Source organism: Phalacrocorax carbo, chromosome 4 (assembly GCF_963921805.1).
Source record: "Phalacrocorax carbo chromosome 4, bPhaCar2.1, whole genome shotgun sequence".
Classification (NCBI taxonomy): Eukaryota; Metazoa; Chordata; class Aves; order Suliformes; family Phalacrocoracidae; genus Phalacrocorax; species Phalacrocorax carbo.
Window position 1 is genome coordinate 17,336,622 of NC_087516.1, and position 14,490 is coordinate 17,351,111.

At 47.1% G+C, this 14,490-nt stretch overlaps 1 protein-coding gene across 8 annotated transcripts in view; it reads right to left on the bottom strand.

Annotated features, from left to right (window-relative positions):
• PROM1 (prominin 1) overlaps positions 1–10,929 on the bottom strand; it is a 68,145-nt gene extending 57,216 nt beyond the window's left edge. For 6 of the 8 annotated variants that reach the window (XM_064449178.1, XM_064449174.1, XM_064449176.1 and 3 more), the window contains exons 1-2: positions 10,748–10,929; positions 3,952–4,365 (exon numbers count right to left, since the gene is read on the bottom strand). In XM_064449178.1, the coding sequence (XP_064305248.1) occupies positions 3,952–4,171 (220 nt within the window). In that variant the 5' untranslated portion in view covers positions 4,172–4,365; positions 10,748–10,929. Of the gene's footprint in view, positions 1–3,951; positions 4,366–10,101; positions 10,232–10,747 lie in introns of those variants that run through there. The other 2 variants (XM_064449177.1, XM_064449172.1) reach the window with 2 other exon arrangements.
• Between the last annotated feature and the right edge of the window lie 3,561 nt (positions 10,930–14,490).

Genomic DNA, 14,490 nt, shown 5'->3' on the forward strand with positions numbered 1-14,490 from the left:
TGATCATAAATTCCATACTCAATGATTATTTACATGCTTAGGACACACAATATTAAATTTTACATACAAGGTTACAGAGCAAATTCCTGTTAATATAAAGACACAGTAAACACCTGTTTCCACAATTGTAAGAGAATGAAATATTCAAGCTGGGCTTTAGGCAGAACAAAGGCCTAATTCTAACAGTTGAATGCAGATGACAATCCTAACATATGACATCTCACAGAGAAGAAAATGGTTCATCTGCATATTTAATGAAAGAGGCCGCAAAAGCAGAGGTATCTGGACACAGTTCCTCCAAAAGACTGATAGAATGGTTTGGGTTGGAAGGGACCTTAAAGATCATTTAGTTCTAACCCCCTGCCACAGGCGGGGACACCTTCCACTAGACCTGGTTGCTCAAAGCCCCATCCAGCCTGGCCTTCAGCACTTCCAGGGATGGGGTATCCGCCACCTCTCTGGGCAACATGTTCCAGTGCCTCACTGCCCTCATAATGCAGAATTTCTTCCTTATAATCTAATCTAAATCTACCCTCTTTCAGTTTAAAGCCGTCACCCCTTGTCCTATCACTACATGCCCTTGTAAAAAGTCCCTCTCCAGCTTTCCTGTAGGCCCCCCTTCAGGTACTGGGAGGCTGCTGTAAGGCTTCTGCAGAACCTTCTCTTCTCCAGGCTGAACAACCCCAACTCTCTCAGCCTGTCTTCATAGGAGAGGTGCTCCAGCCCTCGCATCATCTTTGTGGCCCTCCTCTGGACTCACTCCAACAGGTCCATGTCCTTATCTTGGGCCCCCCAGAGTTGGGCACACTACTCCAGGTGGGGTCTCACCAGAGTAGAGGGAGAGACTCACCTCCCTCGACCTGCTGGCCACACTGCTTTTGACACAGCCCAGGACAGGGTTGGCTTTCTGGGCTGCAAGAGCACATTTCTGGGTCATGTTGAGCTTGTCATCAACCAACACCCCCAAGTCCTTCTCCTCAGAGCTGCTCTCAATCCATTCCCTGCCCAGCCTGTATTTGGGCTTGGCATTGCCCCGACCCATGCGCAGGACCCTGCACTTGGCCTTGTTGGTCTTCATAAGGTTCACGCGGGCCTACCTCTCAGGCCATCTGGATGGCAACCCTTCCCTCCAGCACATCGACTACACCACACACCACACAGCTTAGTGTCCTCAGCAAACTTGCTGAGGGTGCACTCAATCCCACTGTTCATGTCACCAACAAGAGGTGGCATTAGTGTCAGCTTCAAGCAATTGCCCTCATTACACCTTCTGTAAGACCTACTCAGAAGAGAGATCCTGAAGGAAACAGGCCAGGTTTTTGCTCTCCAGGTTAACACCTGGAACTCTGGGCCCTTGTCCAAACAGAATTCATTCATTCAAGTTGATTTGAGCTCATTTGCTGTAGTCATTAAAGAAATATCAAAAATACAAGCAAGTAGTAGTTCACAGGTATCATACAGGTACATGACCAGAGAATTTAAGATTTTCAATTACTAAATGCTTTAATATATAAATTGAAGTATGTACTACAAAATATAAACTTCTTTTGTACATAGTTTCAGCTAAACCACCAAAAGGAATTAATAACAAGCCAAAGCTGTTCTTAGATTTTGTTAAAACTTCACCTCAATATAATTTTAAATGCTAATACTATTAAAACACGTTAGTGTTTTCTTTTGAAAGCTTAATGAAACAAAAAGCATGTTGGAAAGTTAAACTGATACAACTACTACATCCACAAACACATAGAATTCCCAAAATTCAAGTGCTGAGTGAGCTGGCAGATGTTTTTGCTGAGCCACTCTCCATCATCTTTGAAAGGTCGTGGAGGACAGGAGAGGTGCCCAAGGACTGGAGGACAGCAAACGTCACTCCAATCTTCAAAAAGGGCAAGAAGGAGGACCTGGGGAACTATAGGCCAGTCAGCCTCACCTCCATCCCCAGAAAAGTGATGAAGCACTTCATCCTAGAGATCATCTCCAGACATGTAGAGGACAAGAAGGTTATCAGAAGTAGTCAACATGGATTCACCAAGGGAAGATCATGCCTGACCAACCTGACAGCCTTCTATGATGGCATGACTGGCTGGGTCAATGAAGGAAGAGCAGTGGATGTTGTCTATCTTGACATCAGTAAGGCATTCAACACTGTCTCCCACAGCCTCCTCACAGGCAAGCTGAGGAAGTGTGGGTTGGATGAGAGGACAGCGAGGTGGATTGAGAACTGGCTGAAAAACAGAACTCAGAGGGTTGTGATCAATGGAGAAGGGTCTGGATGGAGGCCTGTCACTAGTGGTGTTCCCCAGGGGTCTGTGCTGGGTCCAGTCCTGTTCAACATAGTCATCAATGACCTGGGATGGTGACGATGGGATAGAGTGTAACCTCAGCAAGTTCGCTGATGATACCAAGCTGGGAGGAGTGGCTGATACACCAGAAGATTGTGCTGCCATCCAACGAGACCTGGACAGTCTGCAGAGCTGGGCTGAGGGGAACCTCATGAAATTCAACAGGAGCAAGTGCAAGGCCCTGCACCTGGGGAGGAACGACCCCATGCACCAGTACAGGCTGGGGGCTGAACTACTGGAAAGCGGCTCTGTTGAGAAGGACCTGGGAGTGGTGGTGGGCAGCAAGCTGACCCTGAGCCAGCAATGTGCCCTTGTGGCCAAGAAGGCCAACGGTATCCTGGGGGTGCATTAAAAGGAGTGTGGCCAGCAGGTCAAGGGAGGTTATCCTCCCCCTCTGCTCTGCCCTAGTGAGACCACATCTGGAGTACTGTGTCCAGTTCTGGGCCCCGCAGTTTAAGAAGGACAGGGAACTGCTTGAGCAAGTCCAGTGGAGACCTACCAAGATGATCAGGGGACTGGAGCATCTCCCTTATAAGGAAAGGCTGAGAGACCTGGGTTTGTTCAGCCTCGAGAAGAGAAGACTGAGGGGGAATTTCATCAATAGCTATAAATATCTAAAGGGTGGGTGTCAGGATGATGGGACTAGGCTCTTTTCAGTGGTGCCCAATGACAGGACAAGGGGCAATGGGCACAAGTTGGAACACAGGAAGTTCCACCTCAATATGGGAAAAAACTTCTTTTCTGTGCGGGTGCCAGAGCAGGGGCACAGGCTGCCCAGGGAGGCTGTGGAGTCTCCTTCCCTGGAGACATTCAAAATGCACCTGGACGCGTTCCTGTGCCCCCTGCTCTGGGTGTGCCTGCTCAAGCCGGGGGGTTAGATGAGATGATCTCCAGAGGTCCCTTCCAACCCCTGTGATTCTGTGAAAAGGACATTTTAATTAATGCCACCTCAATAAGCAGACACTTCTCTGATATCTTAACTTTTCCTTTAGAAGGGACATATTACTGGCAAGGAATGGAAAAAAAATCTCAATATAACAAATGCAGTTTCAAGTCTTAACTTCAGCTCACAAAGGTACAAGAAGTTACATGTGGTTGTGAAACAGAATTGCCCTTATATAAAACTTGACTGTGGATGCACAGATAGGGACACAAATGAAATTTATTTCACATTGCTATATTTCCATTTCCTAGGCTAAATCTCATATTATAACCACCTGTTTATCATAATATGCAAATCTCAGAACTCTTACAGTTTTAGTGTTAAATACAAAGCAGTTTATGCTTTACACCTGTTCTGTGCTTCTGAGCGTACATTAGAAAAGTTTCAGCTAAGGAAAAAGCCTGAAATGCATCAGTGACAGCTTTGAAATATGTAAGCAACGTTTTGTGAAATTTCATGAACATTTCATTTTCATCAACTCCATACACACTATGCTTAGCAGAAAAACATTAGTTTGTATGAAAGTACACATTTCCAGGCCATAACACACACTACTAACAAAGCCCTTAATATCATTTAGTTCCAGATGATGGTCCTGTTATCTACAATAGCATGAATGCACCAATAACAAACATTTTTTAAAAAAGATATTTATCTACTTACCTTGAGGAAAAGTATTTGGCTGCACTAAGTACAGGAATGCATGTACTATTTTGAACAAAATTCCTATTGGCCCAGGTTCATGGTATGCACCTGTATCATATGTCTTGGCTGGTACAAATCCAAAATCCAAAGTCCCAGAAGGCGGTTTGTATATAGGCTGCACCTCTGAAATAGTACTTCCACAAAACAGCAGCAGCAGCAAATAGAGTTCCACAGCCATAGCTAGCAGTATTCATAAAATTGGAGGTAGAGATATTTGTCCCACCAAGTCTAGAAATCTTCAATACATTCACACTTGGGGCATAGCTTTCTAGCCAGGAACACACTGGTACACCTTCACACCTTTTATTCTTTAATGTATTCTTGCTTCGGAGTGGTAGAAGCCTCTTGTGGAAATGACTCAGTGGACCATCTCTGGCAAAAACAAGAAAGAGCTCGTTAAGGTGTGTGCAAGCAAGTAGGAAACTGCAAGATAACCTGCAATCTTCTGTGGAAATTGAACATATCAATAGTTGCAAAAGCAAGCAACACAGGATGGGGGAGGGAGACAAAGTGTATGAATAATACGGTCTACTACATACACTGTACTTGAAAGGGGGGGGAACGATTATGCATAGTTCCAGGTCAGTGAGTTTTCAAAGACAAAGCAGAGCACTGGGAAAGCTTGGAGGGAAACAAAACTAAAGGAACAATGTATGAATTGCCCTTCTGACTACATACAATATGTCATGTCACAACAGTTACACAATGCATTTGATCAGCCACCTGATGTTACCATAGGTGATGGCAATTACTACAAGTAATATCCTGCAGCTTTTTTAATCTCAACCTTTCAGTAAAGCCTTCCAGCTTTAATCTATACTGTTTCTGTTTACAGGACTCTGCTTTCCTTCCCTGTGCATGACCTAGCAGATGGCACCCTTCTGACACCTGCTTCACAGCTAAGGCCACAGATTCCACCTCAAGGAAGAATTTAAGATGGCAGTCATCCCTAGTTACCTTCCAAGACTGCAGAAAGAAGTTACTCATCACTGAAAAGTTAAAAACAAGAAAACAACAAAACTTCACCCTCCTGACAGGTGACAATGGGTGTCAGTAATTGCCTTCTATTAACCCAGACTATCTCAAGGCTCTCCTTAGAACTGGAGAAGTCAACTCAACAATTTTTATTCATAGCTTGCTAAAGCTGAGCAGCATTAAGATGACTTTGGATGCTTCCACATGTCTAAGAACATTGTGAATCTACAAAACCACAGCAGCTTAATCAATCACCACTTAAGAAATGTGAACAGAAACCCCCTTGGGTTTCCACTGGAACAACTGACCATGTCTTCATCTACCTGAGCCTAGGTAAGACTCCCTTATATCAGCATGGGGCATGGTGGCCTCCAAGGAAACAGACAAAAAAAAAACCCAAACAAATAAAAAGGCAATTGAAAAACTCTGCCTCTTTCTGCCTTTGGAAGTAGCTCATACTTGGTGAGTGCACCAGTGATCACTGTACTGACTTTCCCACCCATCAGACTGGATTATATTTGAAGTGCATTTGGTGATCTACCAGAGTGCCTCTGGTGGGGACGTGGGGGAACACACTGCCCATGACAAGCCACCCACTTCAAACTGGGGAGCACTCAGCACAAACTGCCTTTGCTTAGCATTGTTGTGCCTCTGTTGCCTTTTCCAGCAACACCACCTAACACAAGTGTTTTTAATCTCCACCTTGGTGTTCACACCATTCACTTGCAATAATGACAGCAAAATAACAAACACTTCACAGCCTCAGTCAGCACAATCCTACACCCATACCTTGAGTTCCAAGGTGCTTCCAAGTCAAAGAGATCCTGAAGACAAACGGCTTAAAAATCTGTAGTAGGGTGAGACTTAAGTATCTCCCATGCTTTACAGTCTCCAGCAAAACAGACTCTACCTTTCTGAAAGCCAGTACTGACTTGCAAGGAACCATGTTGCAGGCTTGTTTAGTAGTCTGTGTTGCATATAAATGACAGATCAAGACCAAGAAAAATACAGGACAAAGGAATACAAGACCAGATTAAGGACCTAGAGACAGTTTTGTTTCCCTGAAATCCAACCTAGTTAAGAAGAAAAACTCAAAGCTATCTCTCCCCCTCATGGCTAGTGAAAACCAAGACGAACAAACAGTAATAATGCTATGAACAACAAAATTATCCAAGCCCTATTCAAAATTATAATGTTAGAAACCACTCTGAAATATGACGCTCAACACAGCCTAAGAACTGTAAGAACTTAGAACACATTAAACCATGACTATTTTCCTACCTGGAAAAGAATATTTTGTTAAAGAATAACGAAAGAAAAGAAGTCCCACTCCAAAATACTATTTTTCCTCCTTTAATTTTTTCTTGAGACTAGTCGTCTTTAACCTGAAAGATATTGTTCAGTAGAATTTTCTTTTATGCGCCTATTTACTTTAGGGCTGAATGTAGAAATGGTCAGAAACTGAAAATTGCTTAGGCTGCAGTTTATTATCAAATCTGCAGAAACTCTACAGGACAAAATACCACAAGACCAGAACTAAGTGGGAAAAAATTTATTTTGCCGTAATGACAGAACAGAAGATTGTGCAAGTTTGATGCAGTACAGTTGAATTTGGTTTTCTTACAAAAAAGTTTGAACACTTTTTCTAAGTAAAGGTTAGTTTTCTGGAGATTTCTCAAGTACAGTTGCAACACTTCAATGAGTCAGGAGAAAAAGCTCACACATGGTGACTGAGCCTTGATTGCAAGAGTTAAGGAAACAGATATAAAAGTGTACTATACAGAGAAATGTTAGCTGTGTTTATGAAAGATTAAATTGAGAGGAAGATGGCCTCCCTAACTAGTGTCTTAAGGCAAAGCTAGAAGACAGGGCATGTTCTCTGTAGTGCGTTCTGATTTATTAGGGAGAGGGCAGAAGAGAAAATACATACAAGTTGGTTGGTTGTTTTTTTTAAAGTCATATTTTAGGTTAAGGACAATTTAAAGTGTATCTAATTGTACGAACAGGCAATTAAAGCACCAAAGTGTCCTCCCAATACAGGAAAATAATCACTATGCCTGCTGCAGACGTGAAGTCATGTATTAATGAAGACAGAAAGCTGGCAGTTTTAAGACAAGGACACCACTGAAATCGCAAGGACACTACCTGTACTGCAGATACCAACAATATCCTGCTAAGTAGAGACACATAACCAGCTTTCAATTCCAAAGACACTCCAAGTCTACCTCATTTTCACTTAAACTTTTATAAAGCTCATAATTTTTCAGCAAAGCAGGTGGGTTTCTTATAAGTCAAAGAATCTGCAGAATTCTGGCAACACTCTCTTCCTCTCCCTTTCTCAGCAAATGTATCACAATAAATATGGTGTATATATAATCTTACTATCTCCTCCAGGCTGACACCAAATCTTCTCTATACTACATAAAACACTAATATATTTTAAAAGTTAAATTAATGACAATCAGGAACTTGCAGAAACACTGTTAAAGCTATAACCCAGGATACCTCTGAGCATTCCAGCTGGTGTTCTTATCTTAGCTAGAAGAAACTTAGCTGGGAGCACATTAGTAGTTAAATATGCTAGACAGCATTAAGAAGAAAAAAATCTATTAATGAAATTTGCAATTTTAAGAACTGCAGGAATGTCATAGACATGAGTGACACATAGCAATACACGTAGAATACATAGCAGTTTATGGTACTCTTCGTTGCAGCACGTGGCCATCATTTCCTCAGAAACAGCATGTCATCACTGCAGTCAGTGACCTATAGTAACTGCCAGGACAACTCTCCCCAAGTTCAGAAAAGAAGCTGTGTGAACCTTCAAAGTGCTTACATTAACTATTAAACAATATATCCATTTCATCATTATGTTTTGATTAGAAAAACAAAACCCAAACCCTGTTAAGTAGTTAATTACGTAGTTTGCAAGTGCCCCTCTTTAAGAGATTAGAGCTTTTGCTTTTTATTCTGCAGCTGCCACTAACATTCTACACATACAAGTCACTAAACATAATTACTGGGGTTTTAGCCACTATCTGTGGAGAACACCATCACCCTTTCACCAAGTATGCTGCCGTACTATCACACTTCTGATATATCTTACTTATTACTAAAAATATTGTAATATTTTCCAAACCCAATATAGCTTCAGCAACTCCCCCGTAAATTTAAGATGGGGAGAGGAGACAGAGCAAGAGATGCAGAAGTTTAGCAACAGCTTCCCTGATACATCAACTCTAAACAGCAGAGCTCAGGAACAGCATAATGTCCAGCTCTTTGTTTCACAGGACTGGCTTCCTCCTGTTTAACACTGCAACCCAAGCAAACACAACGCTGCAGTGCAGTGATGCAACAATGATTAACCCTGTGAACTGAAATTCAATCAACCAGAGGCTAGATTGCTAGAGCTCAACAGGGGAGCCTGGTGGCAGTGAACCACGATGGGATGGGATGGTGGAAGATGGAGTTGTCTGCAGAAAGCCCACAGAAAGGATCTGGCTACATTTGTTACATTATTTTAATTTGTCATTTGAAAATCCAAGTCCATAACCCCCCTGACTGAGGTTGCTCCATTGGGAGCAACCACCAGAAGACCGAAACAAATTGAAACAGCCACAAAACAGATAGTTACAGGCAGACTAAAACTCCTGAGTATGCATTAAAAAACAAAAAAACCACAACACTGCCTTCCCATTCAAGAGACTAACAGAGCAAGCCAAGTTAGATGCTGGCAAGTTAAAAAGGTACAGTTCTCTGTTACAAAATCCATCCTAACGCTACCAACAATTACCACCTGTTGCCATAGGAGGAGTAGGAAGCAAACAAACCTAATAAGCACTAGGCACTGCAGAGTAGAGTCTGGCAGCACTGACAAAAAACAAGCAAGTAGAATCTTCCACACAAGGTAGCCTCAGTATGTATGTGACATGCGCGCTATATGCTCAAAACAAGCAACTGCTCAAGTCCAGAAAAACTGAATATTCAGAACCCCATTCGCTTTGGGCAGCTACCTAAGAATTTGAAAATAAATAAATGGCAACACAAAAAAATCCTGCCGTTTTACAAGCCACAGCCATTTGAAAACAACAGAAACAGACCTGTAAAAATTCTAAGTGAGGTATCTTCCCCAGAACTTCAGCAGGTCTGATTTTTAGCTGACTGCTTAAGTGTATTTCACTAACTAAAAAATAACAACAAAAATATTTACCTTGATTTTAAATGATGCCTTTACCCTAGTATTCACAGACCATTCCTTGTGAGCGCACTTTCAGCATCCCACAGAAAATTTTAAAACACAGTAAAGCCAGCCCATAAACAGGCAGGTTTTTGGCAGATGTGAACTGATGGGGGCCGAGTACGTGTCCCAATACCAAGGCACTGCGACGACAGACCCCACGCACTCCCACCGACAGCTGAGACCAAGCCTTTCCTTCGTGTTGTTTCCAGTTACTGAAACTGTAGGGACCTCTTCCCCTGCCACGCTGCTTAGTCCCTGATCAGCAAACGGCATAGCAGCACGGGTTACCGCAGCTCTGCCTCTGCTGGAACACCGACCGATTCGGTAGTTTCTTCAGCTGCTCCCCTGCATGTGTGCGTAGAGGAAGCCACAGCCCGTGTTTACCACAGCCGCCCCTTCCCCCGCCCTCGGATAAGCCCCCCAGCTCAGCGCAGAGCTCACCCCACCCCCCCCGAGGAAAAGGTCTGACCACCCGGGCTGGGCTGGCCGGAGCGATCTGCCCAGGTACGCCCTGAGCACAAGCCACCGGCAGCAGCACCGCCTCGATTCGCAACTCGGGGCGGCGTTCGCCGCAGCGCGCCGCCGTGCCGAGCAGGGACCCCGGGCGGGAGCGGGCGGGCACCTCGCCCCGCTCGCACCCGCGGAGCCAAGGCAGGGGCTTCCCTCCCGCCCCCGGCCAGCCGATTTCGAGGCCACCACGGTGGCCCCGTCCCCCTCCGCCTCCCCTGCACCGCTCAGGCCCCACCGCCCGCTTCCCCGCTCCTGGCCCCGGGCAGGTGCCCCCGGGGGGCGCCCTCCTCCCCGCGGAGCCGCTCCCCCTCTCCCCGGAGGTCTCCGGTGCTCTCCCCGCCCCGCTCCCGCCACTCCTCTCTGTTCAGCGGCCGGAGACTCACAGCCGGCCCCCGGCCCCTTCTCAGCCGGCCCCGCCACACACGGCCCTCCGGGGAGTAAGCCCGCTCCGCTCGCAGCGGCCGCGCCCGCTCTCCTCAGCGTGCGGACCCGCCCTCGCTCCCCGCGGACCGGCACACACCGCCCCGCCGTGCCGTGCCGCAGCCCCTTCCCCCCGACCAAACGCGCCCCTCCGACAGAGCCCCTGCCCACAAGCCCGCCTCCCCTCAGCCCAGACCTGCCCGCCGGCCGGCCCCGCCGCCCCCTGCCTCGCCCCCTCAGCGCCTCCATCCCGCCCCTCCCCGCTCCCACAGGTCGCTCTCCCTGCCCCGCCTGAGCCCCCCGGGATCCCACCAGCCCCTCCCCGCAGGCAGCCCCACTCCCTCGGGCACCCCCCTCCCCCGACGGCCGCCCGTCCCCCTCACGCGGCTGCCCATAGCGGGCCGCCAACACCGCCCCTGCCGCGGCGAAGGGGCCCTTCTCGCCCGCCGCCGCACTCTCCCGGCCAGGACGGAGCAGGAGCAGCCGGGGAAGGCGGAGGAGCCCCACCCCCACCTGCCGCCTCCCCGGCCCCGCGGCGGGCAGAGCAGCGGCGAAGGAGCGCTGCCCCGGGTCCCCTCCTCACGTCCCCCCCCGCCCGGCAGCACTCACCGGCCAAGCGGGGAAAGCGAGACGGAGGCGGCGGGGCACGGCACGGCCCACTCCACTCCGCCTGCCGCCTCAGAGCGCCGCGGCGGCGGTGGTGGCGGTGCCGCCCGCGCATGGATTATGGAGGGCGGGCTCTGCCCCGGGCCGGGGCTGCAGGACCACCCCGGCAGGCTGGGGCTGGAGGGGGGAAGGAAGAGGAGGAGCGTGAGGGGTTTAACACCGGAGGGGGCAAGCGGGAGCTGGTGGGTGTGTGAAGCTTCGTGCCGCGGGTATTTAAAGGCGGCCGAGGGAGTCAGTCTAAATCCGCACCGGGCGGGCGGGAGCACGCAGCCAGCGGCGACCTGTTGCTCCCCGGGCCAGGTCTGCGGCGGGAGCGGGCCGCCGCCCTCCTCCCGGGCGCTAAGGTGCCCCGCAAGGCCGGGACTAGCGGCCGGCCGCTACCCAGGCACACCCTGCCTTCCCGCCCCCAGGTGCGGCTGTGCCGTCCCGTCCCGCTTTGGCCGCCGCTGCCAGGGCTCGGGCTGAGCTCGGCCGGTTCGCTTTTCGCATCAAGGTGACTTACCCTATTAGCTTTTGGAAAAACAGCTTGGTTTACCTTTCCCGAGGGGTGTTCTTTTTTACTGATGGGCTTATCGTTTCTTTTAGGGTGGGTATCCGTGGTCCTAAGTGGTTTTTGTTTCTGAGGGCCAGTGATTTATTGGTAAAACAAGAAGCACTTTTCCTACAGGTTGCAATACAATAACGTACATTTCAAAGGCTCCTGCACTTTCCTCCTCCTGCCCTTTGCAATTTTTATTTGCAGCTTTGCAATATGGTTTTAATATGGTTCCCCCATTGCCATATTAAAACATAAATATGATTCTTACCTCTCTTACTAGACCCTCTGTTATTCAGCATCACAGACCAAGGCAAAGCAAGAATCAAGGAGATCCAAGGTCATGCTGCTTCCTTGGAAGTCCTTAAAACACAGATGGAGAAGGCAGTTACTCTCCCTTTTGGCAGGCAGAAAGAAATCAAGGCTACGGCCATGGCAGCAGACTGCATTGCTAATATAAGTTTGGCCAAACATTGAACAGTTTTTCCACAAACGGTATTTGGTGTTGCTGAACTCCACCTGTGTTTCAGCTCAGGGCGTTTGCCAGCAATGCACATCAAAGAACAAGTTGCCACAGTGGCTGCACACAGAAAGGACAATTCTGACCACAGCTAATCCTGGACTTGTTCAGCAGGACAATATGTAGTTGTGCAACTCAAAATGGAGTGGCACAGAGCTCAAAGAAAGGCTCTTGACCTAGTTCTCTCATATGCACCCTAAGCCGTGTGTCATAGAGGGGTAACGCTGTAGTCTTGGGGAAAGCACGGAACATTGTCACAAAAGGACAGATGTGTTAAATTAGCCAGATAGTCCTCAAATCCAGAAGTACAGCTCTTGTCTTAAGCTTTGAATGAAAATTTGAGACTATTCCTTCCAGTTAATGGGCTGTGAGCATGGAACACCATTAATGAGATGATCTGGTGGATTTGATTCCCTTGCTTCCATACAGGGCTAAAACAGAAAGGCCAAATCTCACTGGCCTCATTGACCATTGACTGATTTTAAACTGCAGAGTGAAGGCATTTGGCTACAGTGATAGAAAACTGCAAGGGTGGAATAGTGTGTAGGAACTTGAAGAGAATGTGCAAGAGAACAGCATAGAATGAAGTTTCAGGAAATCTTGCCTTGCTGGAGCCAAAGGCACTAAGATTTTCTTTGTGATTACTAATTTATACAAGTTATAGGTTTACTACCCTTTATGGTAGGTTACCACAGGACTTCGAGGTGAGCAATGTCTAGTTTGCATAAAAAATGGCATGCAACTGGAGTTAGAGGAAAAGATATTAGCTTTCAGAGAAGAACAGAAACTAAATGAAGACCATCGCTATTAATGGAGGCATTTCTTCAGTAGGCTAAACCAACACCTATTTTCTGATTAGTATCATCAGTGTGTAACAGCTTTCCTGCTTTTTTAAGGATGATGCCATTGATATAAGAAAGCTTTCCAGTCACATCTGAGTTTCTTTGTATTACTGTATCTAGCCTGATACAAAGAGTTTGCCTAAGGTCTCTGGAAGTAACTGAGTTAAGGTAATTTATGTTGTATTAGGTACTGAAAATGTGTTCTCTGAGTAGCACCTAGTTAAAATGTCAGAGCTTGTCACTGTGAGATGGTAAATGGAAGCATGACCTCTTCAGCTGCCTCCCATTACAGTGCTGGCAACCCCAGGTATATGTCTGACCTGCAAGTGCTCCGAGCAGCTGTTGACCTTTCCTTGATTTTTCTTCTCCGCTAACTGCATGTCAAGTAGAGGCAGACACGGTAAATTGGGAAATACTGCACCAGTTTGCAGCCCTTCCCTTCGCTCCCTGTCTCCCTGCCATCCAAATCATCACTGCTTCTGGGCTTGCTTAGCTGCACACTTACGTGCTTGACGTTTGGCTGTGGGCACTGCAAACAATGCGCTGGTATGTGATTTGCATGCACAGTGTAGCACAGTCACATTAGAGAAGCGGAATGTGTAAAAACAGTGTGGAGTCTTAGCAGGCTCAGAGAGCATCAAGAAAACTTGTCCTCCAGGGACTGTACCATCTTTTATCTGTGGTCTTTTGTGCCTTTGGCTGATTGGGCTAAAATTAATCAAGATGCCTTCTAGCTTTATTCTTTGTGGCCAAAACTTTTAAACAATCTCAGCGCTCAGAGCTGTGGTCAGGTTTCCAAGACAGCTAAACCCCTAATTGCTCACATAAATGAGGAAGCGGTCTTTCAAACCACAGCACAGTAGGTGCTAAGGCCTTTGAAAACCTGCTGTATAAGCATCCAAAACAGGAACAGCTGCATGAAAAAAACCTGGCCCATACTCTGTGGTGAGCATTTGAAAATCTGGCTGCGTATCAATCATCTGTTATCTCAGAGGAAAATCCTCAGATAACGGGAAGATACATGAGATTTAGAGCTTAACTATAATGGTTGTATCATGTAATTGATTTTTAAGTAGAGCTTGTGATTAAAGGTCTATTAGATAAATAGCCATTTTCATTAGTTGGAGTTAAGCTAGGCATAGTATTGCCTGAAGAGATCTAAAATCATAACTCCAACCTTTCCACCTCCCAAAAAGAAACAGTAGAGGACTTCTTATATTGTGTTTAGTCTTCCTCTGGCTGTTCCCTGAGCAGGTGTTCAGGGTAAGAAGGGTGCATGGAAGTGGAGGAGAGGAGCAGTGTGCATTGCCTACACCAGGGCTATGGAGAAAAGTGATTTATACCCTTTGCCAAGAGCACACCTAAGAATCAATTATGCCAACACCCCAAAATCCAGCCGGTCTACTTATCCCTCTTGTCAGCTCTACCTTTTAGCCCGATGCCTGCCCGCTTTGCCCAGCTATTTCCAAGTCCTTCCCTGCCCTCCGCCACCACGCACTCTGCCCTCCCTCCCACCACCCGACACCACCCTTCTCTTCAGGTCTGGCTTAGCCCTTTGGATTCCGCCAGCCCTCCCAATTACCTAACAATGCCCAGCAGCACCCACCAGCTACCTGCATACCCCGTGCCCACCTTCTGCTCAGCTCCCCATCAGCACTGTTTCTCCCCCCTCCAACATCCACAGCTGCATCCCTCCTTGCCCTTAATTCTCTTGTGGAATACAAGGCTTAAGGGATTACAGGCTGTGCAAGTTTTCAGCCCAAACTCTGAGCTGTGAAGTCTTCCAGGC